General features: G+C 44.7%; 1 protein-coding gene across 5 annotated transcripts in view; it reads left to right on the top strand.

Annotated features, from left to right (window-relative positions):
* CSMD1 (CUB and Sushi multiple domains 1) overlaps window positions 1-24,282 on the top strand; it is a 2,044,057-nt gene that overhangs the window by 1,620,584 nt on the left and 399,191 nt on the right. For all 5 annotated transcript variants that reach the window (XM_086703086.1, XM_086703088.1, XM_086703085.1 and 2 more), the window contains 3 exons: window positions 16,129-16,311; window positions 17,435-17,761; window positions 18,683-18,877. In XM_086703086.1, coding sequence (XP_086559212.1) covers window positions 16,129-16,311; window positions 17,435-17,761; window positions 18,683-18,877 — 705 coding nt within the window. The remainder of the gene's footprint in view (window positions 1-16,128; window positions 16,312-17,434; window positions 17,762-18,682; window positions 18,878-24,282) is intronic.

Here is a 24,282-nt window from a genome sequence, read left to right as displayed (position 1 = left end):
ATTTGCTGTTTCTGTGAGGTCAGTTTTATAGGATTCCACTTGTAAGTGAAATTATACAGTGTTGATCTCTGTTTGACTTCCCCCACTTAGCATAATGCCCTCAGGGTTCATCCGTGTTGTGGCAGATAGCAGGATTTCTTTCTTTTTCATCACCGAATGATATTCCATTATATACGCCACAGTTGTAAAAATCATTCATTCATGCACAAATGATTGCAATGTTTCCATGTCTTGCTTATTATTAAAAAAATAACACTGCGGTGAACATGGGGTGGGGCAGATATCTCTTCAATACAGTGATTTTGTTTCCTTGAGGTCTATGTCCAGAAGTGGGGCTGCTGGACTTATATTGTAGCTTTATTGTTAATTTGGGGGGAAACCTCCATACTGTTCTCCACAGCGGCTGCACCAGTTTGCAGTCCCACCAACAGTGCGTGAGGGGTCCCTTTTCCCCACATCCTCGCCAGCATCTGTGTTTCTTATCTTTCTGATGAAAGCGCTGGTTATGGCGATGTCTCATTGTGGTTCCGATTTGCCTTTTCCTGATAATGAGTGATGTTTGAGTACCTTTTGGGCTACCTGTTGGCCATCTGTATGTCTTCTTTGAAAAAAATGTCTATTCGGGTGATTTGGCCACTTTTCAATTTGGCCACTTTTCAATTAGGTTATTTACTTATTTTTTTAATTTTGTTATCACTATTTCTTTGCTATTCAGTTGTATCGGTTCCTTACGTATTTCGGATATTAACCTCTTACCAGATAAATGATTTGTAAATATTTTCTTTCATTCCATAGGCTGTATTTCCATATAGTTGATCATTTCTTCCACTGCACAGAACCGGTCCTGCTTGATTTTTGCTTTTGCTGCTTATGCAGTTGGTGTCATATCCAAAGAGTCATTGCCAAGACCCATGTCAAGGAACTTTGTCCCTGTTTTCTTCTGGGCATGTCATGGTTTTTGGTCTTCTTGACTTCATTCCACTTTGAGTTAGTTTTGTGTGTGGTGTAAGAGTCCATTTTCATTCTTTTGCGTGTAGATGCTGAGTTTTCACAACACCTTTGTTGAAGAGGCCATCATTTCCTCATTGAATGTTCCTGGCTCCCTTGTAAAATGACTGTAGATACGTGGGTTTATGTCTGGGCCTCTCTATTCTGGTCCGCTGATCTGTATGTCTGCTTTTCCACCAGCACCATACTACTTTGATCGCGAAAACTTGGCAGTGTAGTCTGAAAACAGGAAATGGGATGCCTCCAACATCGTTCTTTCTCAAGATCGCTTTGGCTCTTTGGAATCTTTCGTGGTTACATATACATTTTAGGCTTGTGTGTTCTTCTTTGTATAAAAAAAGAAAGAAAGAAATGCAGCTCTTCTTTGTGTGGGGGTGGTCCAGGAGCTGCCTCAGCCTCACCTCCGAGTTCAGGGTTTTCTTCTCTCTGGATTGTTGCTAGTTGCTCTTCTTTTTGGGGGGGGGGGCTGTAGTTGGGACGACTTATGTCACCATCTTGATCACGTCACTCCGGATCAATTGAGTAATCATTTTAAAAATCCAAATAAATATTCGTGTAGTGACCAAGACCTCCGCAACCTGGTGTATCTACCATGTCAAACAGAAATTGTCTGACTTTATCAAAAAGTAGATTTAGGGAGGGGCGCCTGGGGGGCTCAGTCAGTTAAACATCCGACTCCTGGTTTTGGCTCAGGTCATGATCTCACGGTTCGTGGGTTCCAGCCCTGTGTTTCAGGCTTTGTGCTGACAGCGGAACCTGCTTGGGATTCTCTCTCTCTCTCTCTCTCTCTCTTTCTGTCCTCCCCTGCTCACTCTCTCAAAATACATAAATGAACTTAAAAAAATAGATTTAGGGGGATAATACACACCAGTGGGAACAGCACGTGGTATGTTGTAAAACTTTACTCCTGATAAATCATTCGCACTTGGCAATATGGTGTGTTATCTAAGATACTATCATGAAAACATGGAGGTACATTTCCAAATAAAATAGATGCATTTTGTAAGTAAAGAAAACAGTATTTTTATTTTCCATCTATTACTTGTATGTTTTTTCATTTTTTCTTTCCGATCTAGGACAAGGGCTAAAACATGATTATACTTCATAAAAGGATCCAGGGGATATTAAAACTCTTATGGGGGTGCCTGGTGGCTCAGTCCATTAAGCATCCAACTTAGGCTCAGGTCATAATCTCACAGTCCCTGAGATCAAGCCCCGTGTCAGGCTCTGTGCTGACAGTGTGGATCCTGCTTGGGATTCTCTGTTTCCCTCTCTCTGCCCCTCTCCCCATTCACACTATTCCCCTCCCCCCCCAAAATAAATAAACATTAAAAAAATTAAAAATAAACCTTCTTCTTATGAACACAGCTTATACTTATCCATGAATGCATCATTATTATTTTTACTACAAAATTATTTTGTCTTTACATATAAATAAAACCCACCTACCCCATCCTGGATCCTAGGTCAGTTAGGAGTTGGAAATTATTTCATGAATGAGCAAATACATCTGAAATATGGTGAGAGTTACAAGTATAGAAACAAAAACATATAAAAAAACATGTATAAATATAAACCTCTATGACGTTCATTAAGAAAAATTTCAAGGAGGGGCACCTGGCTGGCTCATCTGGTAGAGCATGTGACTCTTGATCTCAGGGCAGTTAAGTTCAAGCTTCGTGTTGGGTGTAGAGATTACTTAAAAGTAGAATCTTTAAAAACATTAAAAAAATAAAATAACTTTGAAGAGCATGTACTGTGCATTGGTCACTTGACTAGCTGCTGGAGATTGAGCAGTCGGTAAAGTAGACCCTCGTGGAGCTTACCGTAAAGCACAAAGGATAAATATAATGCACAGTGACATGTGTTAGAGAAGAGTGAGACGCAGGCAGATCGTGGGATACAAGCTACCAGAGCGCAAGCACGGTTGAAATGAGAATACGGACAGTGAATTGACCTGGGGAGCCGATAGGCAGGGCGGACACAACGTTTACAGTGGGCGTGAAGGATGGAAAGAGAGTACGATCAGAACTTGGAGGCTGGATGGTGGATCGCAAGGAAGAGAGTAAGGAAAGGTGGCCCAGAGGAGTTAGCGTCCAGATTGTGCCGGGCTTTCTACATGAAAGGACTTTGAATTAAGAATGGAGGTCGCCAGAGGCATTTCCGGCAAGTTAGGGCCATCACCGGGTTTGAGGGTTAGAAACATTGTTTTGGCTGCAGCATAGAAAGTGGAATGAAGAGACAGGGTGCGAAACGGTGAGATGGTCATAGAGGCAGCAGTGCTGGGTGGACACAGACAGTCCTGGGTGATGAACAATGAAACCCTAACCAAGGAGCCGCTCAAACGTGTGGGAGTGTAGTGGATGCTGTAGAACGTGTTTGTGTGGGGTATTTGGGGTCTGGAAGGACAAGTGGCAGAATCCATGAGTGAACTGTGTATGTTCTCTGAGATGGCCCTAAAACAATGTTTTTAGTAAAACTTGAGCCGTGATTAATACGGTTCGTATTTTTTGCTAAGTTCTAAATCTGAGATTTCGGAGTGTCACAAAAAATATAAAACCGGAAGGGACATCAACAGTCATCCAATCCTGTGGCCTTTGTTTCTCATTAAGGTTAAATAACGTACATAGGGGTTTTTTTTTTAATTTTTTTTCAACGTTTTTTATTTATTTTTGGGACAGAGAGAGACAGAGCATGAACGGGGGAGGGGCAGAGAGAGAGGGAGACACAGAATCGGAAACAGGCTCCAGGCTCTGAGCCATCAGCCCAGTGCCCGACGCGGGGCTCGAACTCACGGACCGCGAGATGGTGACCTGGCTGAAGTCGGATGCTTAACCGACTGTGCCACCCAGGCGCCCCTAACGTACATAGGGTTTTAAAGCTGGTTTCTACTACAACTGAAACAAAAATATCTTCACCAGGGAAGAGAGTGCATTTAAAAGCTGTTACAGTACTTGCTGTCTTTTGAAACTAAAGAGATCTTGCTGAAACTTTAAAATATTCTTCCGTGGGTTCGAGAACCGTAACATAAAGTGGAAACACATGGAAGGAAACATCCCCATTGCATCAGAAATAGTTGTGATATGTGAACTACTTTTACTCTAAGTGTTTTCAGCATGTGGTGCTCTTCATAACGACAACAAATAACAAAATTATAATAATGCAGGTGGTACTGGAACCTTTTACACCCCAAGTGAATTCTTGCAATGTATGAAAGGAATAGGGCACAATTCTCATCACTGATAAGAGATTAGTGTTTCTCCGCTCACCGTTCTTCTATGGACCTGACCGAATAACAAGCTGGAGAAATGTGAAGAAAGGATGGAGTTATCCATCTTTGACGGACTAGGGACCAGCATTAGCTGGAAGAAGGATAAGCTGATGGTGAGAGCATTCTGTGAACAGGGGGACCGGGGCAGGGAAACGCACCAAGGAAGGTGTGGATCTCTGCTTTTGCCTCCAAAGGAGGTTGTGCAGAAAAGCACAAGTTGATGACTGCCATCCTGAGCACATGGGTCGGGATGCATGGGTGGACCACAGGGACCTCCCTGAGTGACGGGACAGGGTGAAGAACTGGAAAATTCTGAGCAAGAAGACATACATATGTGTCATCCTCATGAGCAAGTTGCTTTTAGGGTGGAAAAAGTAGGTCTTCTGACAGTGTGACAGACAGCAGGGGATGGGCCTCATGGGGAGACAGGGTGTATTTCTGCTACTCAGGATGGAGTTGACCATGTGGAGTGATAACAATGTGAACCGTGCACTCAGCCTTCCCAGGACTAATGGTCCTTGACCCTCAGGCGGAACTTAGGTGAGTGTTGTTGACAACAGACCAAAGCATAGGCTCCCTTCATCCACCCTAATCAGCAGCACCCCTTCCTGTGCTCTCCCGTGGTAACTTGCTGGTCCAGGACAACCTTCCTTCTCTTAAAAGATGGGGAGGTTAAGGATCAAGCTTGGGCCCTCCAGAGAGCGGGAAGAGAATTAGACACTTGAACTTGGCCAACAGTGAGCACTTGACAACTCCCTCCTGTGTCCTGAGGAACTTGTTGTCACCAGAAGTTCCCAGAAACTCCTTTTTCTTCTTCACGTGTGCTGACTACTCCTTCTCACCCAACTCTGACAATCCCCAACCCACGACAGACCCCCAGGCTTCCATCGTCACCATCAGCAAGGGCCTTCTTGTCCTCACATGGTCAGAGAACTGGTGGAATAAAAACAAACCAGTTTCCCAGGAACTGTATGCTACTCTAATCAGAGAGTAATTCTCCCTCTGGGCTTCATAAAAATAATTTTTCACCGAATTGCAAACAGTGCTCTCAAGAGTCTTTTTAGGAAACATTTATCAAAGGAGCTTCCTCCTTTTGACGATTTTCAGCATCTGCCAGGGGAGTGATTTCGAAACCGAAGTCAGTTAAGTAGAAAACCTTTGCCAGAGAAAGTAAGAGCGACCGATCTTGACCTAAGGAAGGACGCGTGTACTCTACAATAATTTCACGTCATGGGAACAACAATTTATAGATATCGTGTCTTTTCTTCACACTCGTGTTAGTGTGTCGGGGCTGTCGTAACACACACCACACGTTGGGGGCTTACGTGTACGTCCTCATGGTTGCACGGTTATAAGTCCAATATCACAGTGCCGGCAGCTTTGAAGTCCTCTGAGGCCTCCCTTCTCGGCTTTCAGGTGGCTGTCTTCTCCCTGAGTCGTCACAGAGCTTCCTCTCTATGTGTGCCTGGCCCTAGTGTCTCTTCCTCTTCTTAGAAAGACACCAGTCCAGGGGCAGCTGGGTGGCTCAGTCGGTGAAGTGTCCGACTTCGGCTCAGGTCATGATCTCACAGTCCGTGAGTTTGAGCCCCACATCAGGCTCTGTGCTGGCAGCTTGGAGCCTGGAGCCTGCTTCCAATTCTGTGTCTCCCTCTCTCTCTGCCCCTCCCCTGCTCATGCTCTGTCTCTCTGTGTTTCAAAAATAAATAAAAACATTAAAAAATTAAAAAAAAAAAAAAGAAAGAAGAAAGACACCAGTCCTAGGGAATCGACCTTAGTTACATCTCTAAAGGCTCCACCTCCAAATATGGCCACATTGAGGGTTAGGGCTTCACCATAAATTGTGCGGGGCGGTGGGGGGAGTGGTATATAATTCATTCCATAACAACTCTGAATAACTATTGATTAACAGTTAATTCACTATGGTATTCCCTGATAATTACCTGCTGTGCTGACATCCTGTGTTGCCAATTTAGGGCAGAGCCGTATCCTTGGGTAAGATGACATTATCGTATAAGATGAAATGTCTAACAAGAACACATGCCTGAACAGATGATGTGCCAACTCTGAAGAGATGACCTAATAAAGTACCCGTGGGCGGTGCCAAGATTCTCCAGAAGCAATTTGCTATTTGCTCTAATGCACAGATAATTGGATAATCAAGTGCCCAAATGTTGTGCCTAATTGTAGAGCAAAGTTGAAAAAAAGTGGCCCAGACCGTGTTTAGATTATTCATAGCTAAATGCCCATTTCAATCACAAAATAATCTCTGCAAACTGGGCACAAGCCATTGATCTCAGTAGATATAATAGACATAGGATGCTTATCTTTGGTAAAAATTACCTATGGTAAAAATTAATAAGCAATGTGTAGTTAAGGAAGTAATGTCCAATATCTATCTAGGACAGCAGGTATAGGGTACTTATGTCTAACAAGTGTGACTTTCTGTCTCTGAGAAAAACTGGCTGTGAAACATACTTGGAAGAATTAGTGACTTTGTATTCTATGTCTGCTAACTAGAAGCCTGTGAAATGTTCTAAGAAACGGTGCCTTTCATTTCGGTACAGTTAATCTCCTTAGGAAAAAACTTGATAACAGGGCCAGTAATTTACTAAACCTGTTTCGTAGTTTCCAAAATTAAAAATTCTTTTTATTTGGCCCTTGAATATGTACCTCTTTCTCTTCTATATGGACAGCCATCCATATGTGCTTTCAAGCCCAGGAAATTAGAAATCAATTGGAAGTTAGCCAGTGAAAGAGTACCTGTGAATTGCCATCTACTCCAACAAAAGTAGCCTTGGACCCCCCTGATGTTTATGGCAGGATGAAGAAAGAAAAAGAAATCCCCATGGCACCTGGGTGGCTCAGTCAGTTAAGTAACAACTTTGACTCAGGTCATGATCTCAGTTTGTGGGTTCCAGCCCCGTGTCGGGCTCTGTGCTGACAGCTCAGAGCCTGGAGCCCACTTTAGATTCTCTGTCTCCCTCTCTCTCTGCCCCTCCCCCATTCCTGCTCTGTCTCTCTCTCTCTCTCTCTCTCTCTCTCAAAAATAAATAAAAAATTTAAAAAAAGAAAAGAAAAAGAAATCCCAAATGGTTTTGATTCATTATATCCTGAAGCACTCTTATTTTTTCTTTTTACATAATTTGTTATTTTTCTACCTATGTGAAAATCATTTTGATCATATTCACACTTTGTCTCAAAACACGTTTACTTTTATATTTACTTGCCTTAGTTATTTAACTCCCAACTTATTCCCAAAAGAATTTTTAAAAACTTATTTCTACTTTTTTTCCCCTGAAAACTAAATACAGGGTAGCAGCATAGTTAAACACTGTGTTGGTGAACAGAGCCACACATATTAGAAAGGATTTTATGTCTGGGAGGTGGTTTTGTTCCCAGTGAGGTGATATTTTTGGTAGGAATTCAACTCAATTTTTAATTTTGCTAACATTCTGTGGCAGACGTTGTGGATTATCTATGAAAATTATCATTTATTAAAAAAAAAACAAATACCTGACTTTTTTTTTCCCCTACACTGTGGAGTCTAACGTGACGTTTCCTGGATCTTTCAAGGTAGGAATGACCCAGGTGAGTTACAGGGGACAAAGACAAGTGCACCCATAGAGCCTCTGGAACGTTTTGGGGTATTTTTGTTTTTTTGTGTTTTTTGTGCATGTGTTTGTGGTTTTTAAAGCGAAAACCCAGCTCGCCGCCCTTGTGGGAAGCCTGGACTCTCCACCTCCTCCTGCCTTGAGACGTGGCAGCCACTTTGCGCCACGAGACCGCACCGCTCACGATGTTGGCCTGTGAGTCCAGGGGGCGGGCGTCTGCAGAGCATGTGGGCTCTCGCCGACCTAACCCATATGCCACTCTGCCCTCCAGCCTCTGGGTGCGTGAGGAAAAGGAAATGCTCGTGAGTTCGAGCTAGCGTCCATTGAACCGTTTTGTTCCTCACAGCCGAGGGCAGTCCTCGTCAAATGAGATTCACAATGTTTAGTGACACTAAGTGTCATCCTCTGGCCTGTGAGAAAGAGAGCGTTGTGGCGTGTGAGCTGACCTGGCTGTTTCCGTGCTGGTGTGACTTACGGGTACGTTTATCGCACACGTTGAATCGTTTCCATGTGATTATTTTTAAGCAGGCATATAGAATAAATCCACTTTGGTGTTTCTCTTTTTGCATCAGTCTTGGCTTTAGTCCAAATTAAGGGCCGTTCTTGGGAAACTATTCCAGTTGCCCTTTGATAGCACGCACGCTGTGTGCTTGTTTATGAAATACTTATTACCGGGGGTCAGTCTAAATCAGTCTTTTTTTTTTTGGATTTTCTCTATCTTCGTTCTGGTGTGGACACGCTCGAGGGAAAGGCCCGCTGGGTGAGAGAGGAGGGGGTGAAATTCTGCATGTTCCCTGTCCAGACCCCTGCTAGGTGCTGCGTGCCAGTGGGGTCCCGTGTTTTGTCGTCTTGAAAACTCCAGCCTCTCTCGTCCTTCTGCCTCCAGTCCTGAGGGAGGCCCTGTCCTGCTTGGCAGCTGTCCCTCCTTCTTCCCAGGCTCTGTGTTCGCAGTGCAGCTAAATGCTTCGTTGGGAAACACTAGAATTTGTGAGTGGGAGGGGCGGAGCTCCCCGTGACGCTGGTGTGTGGGCAAGTATGGGAACTGCTGATTTCAAGAAACCAGAATGCAGAGGCCACGGTGAGAGAGGGGCCTGCTTAATTTTGCCAGAATTAAGACTGCCTCACTCTTTATTTTTTTATTTTTTTAAATTTTTTTTAACGTTTTATTTATTTTTGAGACAGAGAGAGACAGAGCATGAACAGGGGAGGGGCAGAGAGAGAGGGAGACACAGAATCGGAAGCAGGCTCCAGGCTCCGAGCCATCAGCCCAGAGCGCGACGTGGGGCTCGAACTCACGGATCGTGAGATCGTGACCTGAGCTGAAGTCGGACGCTCAACCGACTGCGCCACCCAGGCGCCCCTGCCTCACTCTTTAAAAATGCAATTGATAATGTCTCAATCTCGAAGCTTCTAGTTAACAGGAAAAACATCGTAATACAGAGGCATCTTTAAAATTATCAGATATTGCATTCTGTGATGATAATACAGGGCCAAATGATGTAAGGATCAGCTTTACCTAAAGTTCTAAAGTTGAAGGGCTTGGGGCATCTGGGTGGCTCAGTCGGTTACGCCCTGACTTGGGCTCAGGTCATGATCTCAAGGCCATGGGTTTGACCCATGCGTGGGGGCTCTGTGCTGGCAGCTCGGAGCCTGGAGCCTGCTTCAGATTCTGTGTCTCCCTCTCTCTCTGTCCCTCCCCTGCTCGTGCTGTCTCTCTCTCTCTCTCTGTGTGTCTCTCAAAAATCAACATTAAGAAAAGAATGTAAAAAAAGAAAAAGAAGATAGAAGGGCTTTTTCCTTCCTTTTGGACCTGTCACATCGTGAAAACGGGGCCAGTAATGGTGGTGTTGGTCAAGAGGGTGGACATTAACATCGCAAGCAAGTAGAATGTGTCCTGAGCGACATCTCCTTAGCACCCGGGGGAAGGTGGCGGCCACTGGCTCTGGACACGGAGTGTGGGCGGCTCCACTGGGTGCTGCCCTTGGCTGAATTGCTCCGGACCCAGCCCAGCTGCAGCGTCAGCATCTCTGCAGTGGCTCTGAGGCAGCCTTTCTTTCCCATGACCTACGGGGTCAGCACTCGGGGCGAACACGGTTTGCTTTCAGCTGCTTGCTTTGATTTTAAAGACATATGATGCCCAGTACTAACTTGAGAATATCTTTGCCATGACAGATATCTCGCCAGGAGTGTTATGGTGGTCATCCATCCGTCTGTTCAAATTATTGCACTGTAGACTTCTGGAAGATAATTATTTTTCATCCTAGTAGCTTAGCACGTAAGAGGTGCTCCGCTAATAATTTTGGAAGAGTACCAAAGAGACTAATACGTGAGATAAAAAAATCTGTGACTTAAACCTCCATTCTCAGTGGGGCACCCTTTCCTGTAACACATGTCGCCCACCAAGTGTATCTAAAGGGGTTGATAGAAGTTAACATCTTCAGGATAATTTAGGATTGGACTTGTTGCCAACAAAGAAGCAAAAATCCATACAGTGGATACCTCTAAGTTGTGTTTTATTTTATGGTGGCGTTTAGGCGCCTTCTCTCCAATATTTATTATAGCATGAAATGTTTCACGATAAATTAGGAAACAACTGGCCGTTTCCTGTAGCTCTCACAGCATGATTATAAGAAAGCGTGATGAAAGAACCATATCCCCGTCAAGGTCTAGAGGTTCTGTGTCGCCTGGTCCTTGACCCGCTCGTTGCTTTTGTGTTTTGCTCGTCTGGCCCTTTATCACCGGACTACAGTCACTCTTGGCGTCTGGCTGTTCCTCAGCCCTGCCTGGTGGATTCCCCACTCAGCCCCGTGCTTTGGTTCTGTCTTCTGTCCACGCAGGGTTCTTCTCTCTTACACTCGCAGACGCATCCTCCCTTCACATCTCTGCTCGAATGTGTGCTTTGCAGAGGGTGTCCCTGGATCCTCCCCCCGAAACAGACCACCACGGTCTGTGTTCCCTCTTACCCCCCGTCCTCTCTTTTTGGAACATTTATCAGTGTCTGACATATTTCATACTATTTGTTTATTTTCTGCTGAGTGCCCGAGCTGCAGTCTTCACAAGATCCATGATTTGGTGCGTTTGCTTGTTTCTTAGACCTTTCAGCTAGAACAGTCCATGTACTGTGCGCCAAGATGTCAGCCACAGACTAAGACATGGGGCAAAGCCTAGTAGCTCTTTGTAGGGAACAAAACAAGTCAGCCGCCTGTCTTATAGCTAGAAGCCTGGTCAGACATCTCAGAAGGTCCATAAAAGAACAAAACAATACCAGCATCCACTTTGTTTCAGGCACTGATTTTAGTACTGGGAAATACAGAGAAAGGTATGGATCGGTCATCATTCTGGAAAAATTTGCAGTGTGATGGGACAGAAAGACAGGATCGCAACTCAAATCAATCCTGACTGGATTAGTTCTAAAATGTCTACAAAAAAAAGGCCCCGGCAATTCTGGAACAGGGAGCCAGACCTGGGCTGTGCGGATTTGAAGAGGCTTTAATGAGGGCGGTGCCACGAAAGGAGAAGAGGAGGTGTCTTAGATGGGGGCGGGGGACACCAGAACGGAAGGATGCCCGGCAGCATGAGAGATTCCGGAGTGTTCAGTATGCCTCTGGCCTGAATGTGAGCGTCCTTCACGGAAAGGCAGAAATTTAAGTTGAAGACGCACACGGTATTTGGGAAATGCACGCCGACTGCATGCTGCTGGGTCTCTTTACGACATACAGGCAGCTGATAGGTGGATGTACCCACAGGTGCACGCCTGTGGGCTGGTTGAGGAGGACAGGACATCCCGTGGAGTGTTGAAGAGAAGATACAGAAGTGAGAGTCAACACCACGGCACCCCGACGTGTCAAAAATATTGTGTAGATAGGGTTTGATAAGGGGCCCTGCGGCAAGGTACTCAGCTGTGTAAAGGAGCCCAGGGGAACTTGGCTGTGACTGGAGCCAGCATTCGTTCCCCTGTGCTTCTGTGCCCTGTGCTGGGGCCATGACAGGTGCACGTGCAAAGATGAGTCATCAGCCAGGCCTCCGTTAGCCGTGCGCCACACCACGTGCAAGTGTCGGAGGGCAGCTGTGCTCTCGTGGGTCAAGAGGCTTGCGTTTAATTGAACAAAACTGCCTTTTGTAGATCAGAAACTGTCCAACGACTGACAAGTTCATAGGGTTCAGCTCCGTGTTTCTCATGACCGTTCTCAAAAATTTACCTCTAAGTTACCTGTGCTCGTCTGTTGGCACCGCTCTGTTTTCCAGTATCTGGTCCAGAGTGCTATCCCATTTATGCAGACGTTTTATTCTCTCCAGAAAGACCACACGGGCTTGCCACAGCAAGAGTCCCCCTGCCAGGCTCACTGTCAGTCTTGCTCTTTGGCTCCCATGCCATCTAATGCCCGTATGTTGGTAAAAGCAAAAACGCCCAGATAAATTAAAAGAGCAAATAGCGGGGCGCCTGGGGGCTCAGTCGGTTAAGCGTCCAGCTTGGGTTCAGGTCGTGACCTCACGGTTTGGGAGTTGGAGCCCCTCTTCGGGCTCTGTGCTGACAGCGCAGAACCCAGTTCAGATTCTCTATCCCCATCTCTCTCTGCCCCTCCCCACTTCGCGCTTTCTCTCTCAAAAATAAACAAACATTAACAAAGATAAAAGAGAAAATGATGAATCCAATTACTCATTTGTTATGTAAACATTTACAGGTCTAATATACCTAATAAAACACGTTAGAGATGAATGTTAAGTATGTAGTGTCAATAGAATTGTTTTAGGTGAAGTTTTAAAAATATCCTTCGAAAATAAATCATAAAATTCAGAAAACTTAATACAGAAAAATTAAAATGAAATAATAGGATGTAGTACTTTTAAAGGTTCTTGTCAAGAAGAAGGAAAACAGGGGCGCCTGGGTGGCTCAGTTGGTTGAGTGACCGACTTCGGCTCAGGTCATGATCTCCCGGTTTATGAGTTTGAGCCCCACATCGGGCTCTGTGCTGACAGCTCAGAGCCTGGAGCCTGCTTTGGATTCTGTGTCTCCTTCTCTCTCTGTCCCTCCCCCACTCATGCTCTGACTCTCTCTGTCTCAGAAATAAATAAACATTAAAAAAAAAAAAGATTAAAAAAAGAAGAAGGAAAACGCATCAGTAGGAATGTCATAGAGTCCCCAGTAGAAGGCTGATACTGATAAACAATATCAGAGAAGAAGTAAAGAAATAATCACACCTAATATTTCCTCAAGTTCCGTTTCTAGATTGATAATTTGGAAGAGATCTTTTGACCAGCTTTTTTGTTTGTTTGTTTGTTTTGTTTTTGTTTTGTTTTATTTTGTTTTTGGTCTGTAGGGACTTCAGTCTTTCGACTGATAACAAACTGTCATATTCTTTTCCACAAAAGCCTCTCAAGGTCATCTTTGACGTCTTACATTTCGTTATGTATGGAAACAGGTTTCCTGCGGTTGCTATATCAATGTCAACACTGATTATTCATCTTCCATTTGTTCCATAGTTTCACAAAAACTATGTGAAGTAGATGCAGATTCTCAAGGGAAGGCAGTGTGACCTCCAAGGGGAATTTCAAAACCCCGTGCGGATTGTGTCACGCTCATTTGGGGGCAAGAGCGGGCTCAGTGTGTTGGGGTCACGCATGCAGAGTGACCCCTCGCACCTCCTCCAGATGAAGCTACACTGGTGTAATCACGGGCCACGACCACACTTCTCCCGTGGCTGAAGAAAAAGTCCTACTAGCGCTCACACCTGCTGACCCCACACCACGCTGTCTGGCCACTAATCACTGGTCTCTACGGAGCACCTAGTAAGGACGCGTCTGGACCCACGACGGTCGGCATCTTTGGTGGAAGTGAATGACCACAGGACTGTCTTCACCCCAGCAGGAGGGGCACAGTGGCCTTCATCTGCACCCACACCGCAGGTCTAACCACAACCGTGCGGTGTCCTCGCACTCCACTCAGGAGTTCTTGGAATCAGTTAATGTAGGAAACAGCATTATCCCAACGTGCCATCATTTATTTCCTTGTAAGAAGGAACCGCAGGTTTTGGAACCACAGATGCACAACTGACGTCTGCAAGTCTAAGGTTTGCTCACAATCGTATAATGGCTAACACTTTGAGCCCTATATGCTGGGTATGTTGTGTGAATTCTGTCGTTTAACCCCCTCATCTGTCCTTTGAGGTAGGCAGTGGTCCCTGATGATGCATAAACGAGGCTTTTGAGAGACTCAATTGCTCATGGTGGCCACTCAAAGGCCAGGAGGCCCAGAATCCAGTCTGGCATCCTGACTCCTGACCTCAGGGCTGTGTCCTTTGCCAGGACCAGGGGTGCTCAGTCCCTACCCGACTGAGAGGCCCACGAACTGCAAGCTGGGTTTTGTTATAAACCATTGCTGTGAACTGCCTTTGATTCACGTCGGAAAAAACAACAACAACAACAACAACAACAACTTGGTTCAAGGCATCCCGAGTGTTGAATTCAAGTAAACCCACTCGTGGCTCAGTTCAAGTCAAGTCACACGACTTGAACGCCAACGTCTGTCCTTAAGAAAACACATTCTCTGGGTGATTTCTTTGGCCTGCGTTGCACCCAGGAACACTTCTGTTCCCGTGGATCTGTCACTATAAGGGTCACCTTTACTGGAGAGCCCGGGAGGTTAGCGGAGCACCCTGGACCTGTGTCCCTGCACCTGTTTTTGCTTCCTGCTCTTACGCTTAAGAAAACAGGTGTGACAGTATCCCATATACTGGAAGTCTTGACAGCATTATGATAGTACGGGCTGATTCCACTGCTTTGGTATGCCTGAACTCTCAGAAGTACAGTTTCTCCTCTCGTCACTGGGTGTGTGTATACGTTCCACATAGGGTAGGCACGATCCTCAAGACCATCCAGCAACCCAGTCCTGTGCCATTCTACAGACATCCTCCAAAATTGTGAACTGGATTAGAAAGTAGTTAGATTGCTAATAAAACCTAAATTTGAGTTTGTGCTTGGTCAGTGCAAGAAATTAGAATAAGCCCATGACAAATTTCAGAAGGCAGACCCAATCGGTGCATTTTGGATGTGTGTGTGGAAACCATCCCTTGCGTCTTGAAATTCGCTTGTCTCCCTCCCTGCGCTCACCAGTCCTGCAGAGAATGTTTACACTTGTATTCAGCTCAGCTCCTATCTCATCCTAAAACCCTGCAACACCTTCTTCCCAGGGCAAAACACACAAAAACCCAACAGGCTGCTCGGGGGGGGGGGGGGTCCCTCCCTTCCTTTCTAGCGATCGGTGCCTGCTACACTGGGCTGGTATCTCTTTCTTAGAAGGGCTGATTTCAGGCTTCCCTCAGGATGTTCATACCTTCTCTTTCCTCCCCCATCTATTATTGTGTAATCCTTTGAATGTCTCCACTTTGCTTCAAACCCCACCTATTGTGATCTGAAACTCATATACATTTGAAACTTTCATGGTTTCCCTCCATATAATGTAAGCCCCACGAGCGCGAGAATTCTGTCTTGTTTGCTCAGTCACCTCAGTACCTAGAACAGGGCCTGACACATAGTTTGCTCTCAAAAACTACTTCTATGTGAGTAAATAGCCTATTTCATTTAAGAGATTCTGTGTAGTTAACACTTAAGACGGAGGTGCGGTTGAAGTCTATGTATACATACTCCTGGTGTGTTTGTGTCCCTATTTCATTACAGTTGTGTTTTCATGAAAAGGGGCTTGATTCTGCCCATTTTCTCTTCATCCAGGGACCATTAATATATTCGCTTTGTTTCATAAACGAGTCTTAAGATTGAGGGAAGGAATATTCAAATGCATTTATTGACTTAAATATTCAGTAGCGAATGAACAATCTTGTATTGTTTACATTAAAAAAAAAAAAACAGACAGATGAAAACATAATACGTGTTTACATTTTAACGGCAGGGTGCAGGAGGCGCGTGGGCCGCAAGAGGCATCTATGTATTAATTGTAGCATTTGTGTCACCAGCATCCGTGTAACTGTTCGTCTCCCTTAGGAGACAGTACATTAAATACCTTTCTCTCAAGTTCACTTAGCCTTTTTACCCCCAGGCTTTTGTAATTAAATGTTGATGAAACGGGCATCCTTTGGAAACTCTTAACAAAAACTACAGATAGACCAGCAGAAGGAACCACTCGCTCACTTTCTGAATTGCTGACAAATGTTCACTGCATGTGTTTTTTTGTTTTTTTGTTTTTTTTTTTTTTTTTGACGGCTCGTTTTCCTCTCCCATTTTCAGAAATCGAAAAGGGAGGATGCGGGGACCCTGGGGTCCCTGCCTACGGGAAGCGGACTGGCAGCAGCTTCCTGCACGGGGACACCCTCACTTTTGAGTGCCAGGCGGCCTTCGAGCTGGTGGGGGAGAGGGTCATCACGTGCCAGCAGAACAACCAGTGGTCGGGGAACAAGCCCAGCTGTGTGTGTGAGTACTGTGCCCTGGGGGGCCGGGCAGGGGCCGGGGCCAGGGACAGAGAGGGCTGCATGCCAGGCAGGGGCAGGGGACAGAGATGGCTGCTGTCAGCATCTCTAGGGAGAGCCTCAGGGACCAGAAGGGGCAGGGGCATTGTCCAATGCCCACTCCCTTGCTGTCCTCACTCAGGTAAAAGCGACCCGTGACGTGGGTACCTCTTCTAGAGCACGTGGAGCCCAGGGCTCTCTGTAGAAAGAACGTTTCGTGCAGAAAAGCTTTGGCTCCCTCCAGGGCTCCCGTGGGTGGCCCGAGTGAGACCTCCCCAGGCACCCGTCTGTATGACTTTGCTAATGCTGCACCAGGGACACATCGCTGGTGAGCCCGGCTGGTGTTCGCTTGGGTTTCGGTCCAAGAACTGCCTGCTCCTCGTAAGTCAAACGTTTGCACTTCATGGCAGTTTAAAAGCAAGATTTATATGGTAACCAGATGTAGCTTGGCCTGGACAATGTGGGAATAAACCCAACAGGTGTCCTCCAAAAAGTCACATGTGTACATACATGCATGTGTGCATACACGTAAACTGGTTTCAGGTACACACCCTTAAGAGACAAATGTCCCAAGAGATTTTTATATTATCCACCCGAACCATTGGTCTGCTCCTCGGAGTTGTTACTTATTAACTGTACCCGTAACTGATAAACAATAACTAACCTGAGAAACTGCACTTTAAAGGCAAACATAAAATGTAAAGAGAAAGGTCGTCCTAGAAGACTAAATAGCACGGATACTATTTTCCGGAAATTGTGCCTGTGACACAGACATGCCTTTTCATATGACCGTTTGCTCCTCTGAAGGCAGAAAGCTTTAACTAGAAATTCTAATATTTGCCCCAAGTGTCCGTGAAGTCGGGGAGGATGATCTCTGCGTCAAGCCTCCGCCAGATCATTTGGCTCTGGTGGTGGTGCGTCCAAAGGGATCCTGTCTTTCCGACTCAGGGGAAGAGGGAGTGTTCAGGTTCAGAATTGCCAGTTGAACAGTCGGACGCTGCCAGCCCTGCGTCCACAGCAACCAGCTGCAGGTGCCCCTTATTGGGATCTGTGCAGACCTGTTTGAAAGTACGCTTGTGTCTTCCCAGTCTCGTGTTTCTTCAACTTCACTGCGTCGTCGGGGATTATCCTGTCCCCCAATTATCCGGAGGAATACGGCAACAACATGAACTGCGTTTGGTTGATCATCTCTGAACCCGGGAGCAGGATCCACCTCATTTTCAACGATTTTGACGTGGAGCCTCAGTTTGACTTCCTGGCGATCAAAGACGATGGGATTTCTGACCTAACAGTCCTCGGCACTTTCTCGGGCCACGAGGTGCCCTCCCAGCTGGCCAGCAGTGGGCACATCGTCCGCTTGGAATTTCAGTCTGACCACTCCACCACCGGCAGGGGGTTCAACATCACTTACACCAGTAAGCCTGCTGCCACCCGCCCCACCCCCACGTGTCCGGGCCCCCTGACCACACGTGTCCAGGCCGACTCTTCAGAGGCTTTACAGTGATACGTAGCATAGTGACAGGACTGAACTTCCCTCTCTTCCTTCCTTCTTTCCATCCCTGCATCCATCCATCCATCCACCCATGCATCATCCTCCATGCAAAAACTACTGTAGCAAACGGATTGAGCCATTTGGGGTCAGGAGCTGTGGGGATATACCAATACTTGGTATACTTAGTGAATTTTGGTTAGACACCTTTTTTCTTTCTTTTTTTTTGTCTCAGGGCCCTCATTTGCAAACCAGATTGTATTTAAGAACATCTACTTAAATGCGTTGTTAAGTGAATAAAGTAAGGTAACAATGTTAAATGTGAGTTATAAATCATAATTTGCTGGCTGCCTACTTCTCTTAGGCTCTGTGCTTAGGATTTGCCAGCAATTATTTCATTTAATATTACAGAAACTCTGGGATATAGGCTGGGCATTCCTTATCTGTGAATTAAGATATCTAATCAGATCATCAGAATATCTGCCAAAGGGCAGATAAAAAACACAAGAGCCAGGATTCTAACCCAGATGTGTCTGAACCAAAATCATTTCTAGCACCTGCCATATTTCTTGTTTTTCTTAGTGCACGCACAAAGTGCTTTCAAACTGTGCAATGTAGTGTAGACAATAGTTGTATATATTTATCCATGTCTTCGTTCTTTCTGTCTTACTAGATATCACTATCCTGTCTGCTTAATGCATTTATCTATCTGTAAGTGTTTAACTGAAATTCAGGACAATAAATCGCTTTATTAGTTAGCTTGTTTCTTCCTTTTTAAATATACCTACTTAATAGTCTAGTATTTTAATTCTATAATTATAGAATTTTTTTTTTTTTTCCTTTTTAGCATTTGGTCAGAATGAGTGCCATGATCCTGGGATTCCCATAAATGGGCGACGTTTTGGGGACAGATTTCTACTTGGGAGTTCGGTTTCTTTCCACTGTGACGATGGCTTTGTCAAAACCCAGGGGTCGGAGTCTATCACCTGCACCCTGCAGGATGGAAATGTGGTCTGGAGCTCCACGGTCCCCCGCTGCGAAGGTACGGGTCTGCTCTCGTTCGCCAGTTATTTTCCTTTGAAATGTGATCTAACCTAACCAACAAGCGGACGCACAGCTGGGTTGGTTTCCCCGGGCTGATGTCACAGAGTACCGCACCCCTGGTGGCTTAACAAATAGCCATCTGGTGTCTCAGGGTCCTGGAGGCTGAAAGTCCCAGGGCACTGTCAGTAGGGCTGGTTCCTCTTCAGCTCTGAGGGAGAATCCGTTCCAGTTCTGTCCCAGTTTGGGGGGGCTGCTGGTGTCTCTGGAGTTCCTTGGCTGCCAGAAGCATCACCCCAGCTTTCTCCATGGAGAGCTCCTACGTTGCCAAATGTGTCCTCTTTCTGATGCCACCAGTCACATTGGATGAGCGCCATGCTAATAAGCCACCCTAGGTGATTATGTCTGCAAGGACCCTGTTTCCAAATAAGGTCACATCCTCAGGTGCTGGAATTGAAAATCGCAAATATAAACTGGGGGTGGGGGTGGGCATGATTCAGCCTGTGACAGCAGCACGGGTTTCAGTAGCCATGTTGTTTTGTGGCTCTGTATGCAGCTGATGCAAATACCGCATAACTACTTTTCTTCCTGACATTTCTACTCTGGTTAACCAGGAAGGAAAACTAGAGGGGGTCGGAAATGGGGAGGATAGCACCTCCAGTGTTTGGTCAGGTAAAAAATATTTACTCAGAATATGTACTCACACCCCATCAGAATGGCCCATACAAAATGAGCTAAGATAAGAAAAGCTGTTTTAAAAAAACTTAACTCCGGTAAATATCAGGAAATACATTTTAAGTAGACTTTTTTTAAAGAGCACTTTTAGGTTCACAGCAGAATTGAGTGGAAGCTGTGGGTATTTCCCATATACCTCCCACCCCACAAATGCACAGCTTTCCCAGTGATCAGCATCCCCACCAGGTGGTTCATTTGTTACAACCGATGACCCCACAGTGACACGTCACCGTGACCCAGAGTCCATGGTTACATCACGGTCGCTGTTGGTGGGGCACATTCTCTGGGTTTGGACGAATGTGTAATGACACGTATCCATCATTTTAGTGCCGTGAGGGTGGTCTCCGTACGCTAAAAATCCTGTGTCCCACCCCCTCACCCCTCCCCCAACTCCCAGCCCCTGCCAACCACTGATCTTGTTACTGTTTCTATAATGCTGCCTTTTCTAGAATGTCACACAGTCGCAGTCATGTATTATGTAGCCTTTTCAAATGGGCAAGAAATACAGATTTTAAAACAAAGGTAAAATTTGAAAACGTTAATAAGATGTATTGTTCATAAGGTTGGGAATAGCTGGCAGTTTCTGGCCATGCTGTTGAGGGGACAAGATTATGGCATCATGGTACAAATTTATACGAATGGTTGTACATTTTCGTTTTACTTTTTGAGCTATATAAGTTGTATTTCTGGATCAAAATTGTAAGGACATAAACAACTCTGGAAAGATTTTTTTTTTCAAGAATGCTCTTTGCAGTATTAAATATAGCAACCAAACGTGCAAATAATTCAACTTTAAACAACAGAGAATCAGATAAATCATCACACGCTCATACACCGGGATGCGTGCATCGTTAACACAGATTGTACCGTCGAAGATGTTCATCATGTGATGTTCATCGTGGGAACGACCAGATGATACGACCACTTGTGTTATAATACGCCACCGTGAAGAACATACGAATATTTGCGCATGTCGTGATAATAATAGTTTTTAAAAGCCTAAAAAGAGAGTATACAACAAAATGTTGATCACAGGTACAGGTGAATTTTTCCACTGTTTATTTTTTAGTTTTTCAGTTACCATCGATCTCTAGGTGTTTATTCTACGATAAGCAAATTCAAAACATCCTGTGTGTCCAATACAGCCTACAGTTGTGAACCTGATCTGTCTTCCCTCGTAGCTTCAGGACCTTTTTCTCCTGTCTAGAATGATCGGCCTCACGTTAGCGTGCAGGCAGTGTAAGCAGAAGCAGAATGTCCTGCGAAAGGCGAACTGCCCAGCGGGCTGACCGCGGTGGGGCGGTGGCTTCTGTCTCACAACCTCATCCCTCAGCCCCAGGCCAAGTTAGCGTCGTTAATCTAAGGGTCAGGACGCGGTGAAAGCTCCAGAAACACGTCCTCACGTTCATACTTTCATAAAGTGCTCAAGCAGTCTGGTGCGGCTGAGCACCGCTGGGGGTGGAAAACTGGTAAACTGTAGGGAGAGAGCACAGTAGTAGGATGCTCATTCTTGCCTAGTTTTATCATGTCTTCTAAGGGTATGGCTTTTTTAAAAAAATGTTTGTATTGTTTATTTTTGAGAGAGAGTGAGAACACATGGAGGGGGTGGGGGGGGGGTCAGAGAGAGAGGGAGAGAGTCCCAACCAGGTTTCACATTCAGAGACTGACTCAGAGCTCGAGTCCATGACCCTGGGATCCTGACTTGAGCTGATATCAAGACTTGGACACTCAACAGACTGAGCCACCCAGGAGCCCTGGAAAGAAGGGTTTTTTCGTTTGTTTTTGGTTTTAAGTCAGTACTCTCTAGTCTCTGTTGTCTTCTGGCCACGATTCCCACTGTCTTTGGAGGGCTTACCTGAAAAAGTCTGTGTGTAGATGTGTTACAAGGTGCAGGGCAAATGTGTTCCTCAGCACAGTCGGAGGAAGAAAGCGGCAGATGGTGTTTCAAATAAAGTCCGACGAAGGAGAAAGTATCACGTTAAATGTGAATGGACCATTCTTTTGTTATTTGGAAGAGACCTGCAGACTCAGCTGTGGGTTGTTAACACAGAAAACTCTTAAAGGACTAGTTGATGGTGAAAGATTTTTTTCTTTTTTTTTTAATTTACTTGTACTGAGAAACCCAATTCCTGAGTTCTGGTGACTCTCAGGGAGTGTGCATAGATACTCTGATAATCTAACTCACAAAATACCCCCAATCAATGTCCTTGCTGAAGAGAAATAGAAATGCTACTTCAGAATTGAGTGGATCTAGTTGGAAAAAAATCAAATGGAAAATAAAGGATTTAGTAACACAGGGGCGCCTGGTGGCTCAGTAGGTTAACTGTCTGACTTCAGCTCACGTCATGATCTCACAGCTTTTGAGTTCGAGCCCCACATCAGGCTCTGTGCTGACAGCTCGGGGCCCGCTTCAGATTCTTTGCCTCCCTCTCTCTGCCTCTCCCCCACTCATGCTCTGTCTCTCTCTCTCCCAAAGAATTAATAAAGCATTAAAATATTTTTTTAGGGATGCCTGGGTGGCTCAGTCGGTTAAGCGGCCGACTTCGGGTCAGGTCACGGTCTCGCGGTCCATGAGTTCGAGCCCTGCGTCGGGCTCTGGACTGATGGCTCAGAGCCTGGAGCCTGCTTCCGATTCTGTGTCTCCCTCTCTCTCTGCCCCTCCCCCGTTCATGCTCTGTCTCTCTCTGTCTCAAAAATAAATAAACATTAAAAAAAAAAATTTTTTTTTTAATATTTTTTTAAATAAAAAAAGCAAAAAGGATTTAGTAACACAAACACATTTGAAAAGACTTAGAAGGAACATGATGTTCCTTTGAGAATATACACATTTATTGTTTCTCTCAAGGATTACTTTTTATAATCAATTATATAATTGATTATAACGTGAACCTTAACAAATTGCTCTAAGTCCAGGCCACATGCACTGATTATATGCCAATTACAATGTAAGCATATTACACGAATAGAAGCACAGGCAAATACTTTAGAGAAATTATGTGGGAAAGCCTCAAGTCTTAAGGCATATGATACCCAGAAACCCTGTCAGAGGGAACCCTCTCTATTAAGATAATGTGAGACAGAGAGCCTGTGCTAGGAGGCAGATGCCCCAGTGTTGAACAAAAAGACAAAAAGTGAAGAAATTGATTGCTAAAATTAACAAATTAGAAAAAAATAATGACTTAGAATATCATATCAATAAAAATCAAATGTTAGAATAATGCAAAAGTGAGTCTTTGTTAGTATCAATAAAATAGACAAACCTTCTATGATTCTGATAAGAAAATTAGGAGAAAAGACAATTATAGGTATTTTAGCAAAATAGAAGAAAAATAACCATGATTACAAAAATAATAATTTGACATAATAAAATAATTTATTGTTACCAACAATAACTCTACATAAAGAGTGAAAGCCTCACAATAGAGCAAGTTCTTTAAAAATTATGTTTATTTATTCTGGCAGAGTTTGCTGGGTACCAATAAATCATGGGTATAAATTGTTTGTGGTCTGGATGAAAGATTTATCTGTTTATTTGTTCTGCCTCTAACCTGCCCATATATTTCAGTACAGTTCACTGTCATTGAAAACACAACCTGGGCACCTGGGAGGCTTGGTCAGGTGAGCATCCAGTTTGAGCTCATGTCATGATCTCACGGTTCATGAGTCCAAGCCCTGCATTGGGCTCTGTGCCGTTAGCATAGATCCTCTGACTCCCTCTCTCTGTTTGCCCCTCCCCAGCTTGTGCACATTGTCTCTCTTTCTCTCAAAAATAAATAAACATTTAAAAAAAATTAAAAAACACAAGCTAATTTTGGGGGAAAATAAGTGTACAAGAATACATCATCAACTCTATGGCAATAAATTTTAACATTCAATGAAATTGGTGATTCCCTAGCAAAGTATAAATTATCCGAAGTGACCCCCCAAAAAGTGAAAAATGTAAATAAACAAAATACCATAAAAACAGGTTTGAAAAAAAGTTTAAAGGTTGGACGTTGAAAAAGACACGAGCACCAGAGAGGTGCAGAAGGAAGGTGTCTGTCTTCCAAGTTCATAGAAGTTTTGTGTTGGGAACACTATCACAGCTGCTGTAAAATATGCACCGACTCCCACATAATATTTCGTAGAGCCAGCATTCACGGAATATACCCCAGCCAGATAGAAAAACATAATGCTGTCGCGAAGGGCACAAACACTCAATAATAAATCAAAGAATGTACATTCTGAAGACCTCGTTCACATATTTGCTTTTCTGTTATCACCTCTGTGAATACGAAAGTCATTAGCGCTGTTCACCAGATAAACAGAATCTCCGCCAAATCGGTTGGTTTTCTTGGCCTCAGTGGGGTTTGGTGAAACCTGTAGCATGTCGTGGCCTGTTAGGAGTGAGTGGAAGTGACATACACAGTGAGTGACCCTGAGCCTTTGCCCCCTACAAGACCTCGGTGCCTTAGCTCATTCAAGAAAGGATCCCCTAGACAGGTGGCCTGTGTGAGAAATAGATCTCTCTTGTCACAGCTAATATAACTGTGGGGTTGGTGGCCTAGTATGTCATAATCAGAGTTGGCTAATACGGCAAACTTGACTTTATCGTTTAACAATTACCTCTTTAATTTTGTTGATCTACAATATACAGATCAAAATATCTATTTCATCAGGGTAAAGTGATAC

The sequence above is a fragment of the Puma concolor genome, chromosome B1 (genome assembly GCF_028749965.1).
Source record: "Puma concolor isolate L17-30 chromosome B1, mPumCon1.1.hap2, whole genome shotgun sequence".
NCBI lineage: Eukaryota > Metazoa > Chordata > Mammalia > Carnivora > Felidae > Puma > Puma concolor.
The sequence above is the reverse complement of the archived record's forward strand: the minus strand, read 5'-3'. Positions and strand labels throughout refer to the sequence as shown.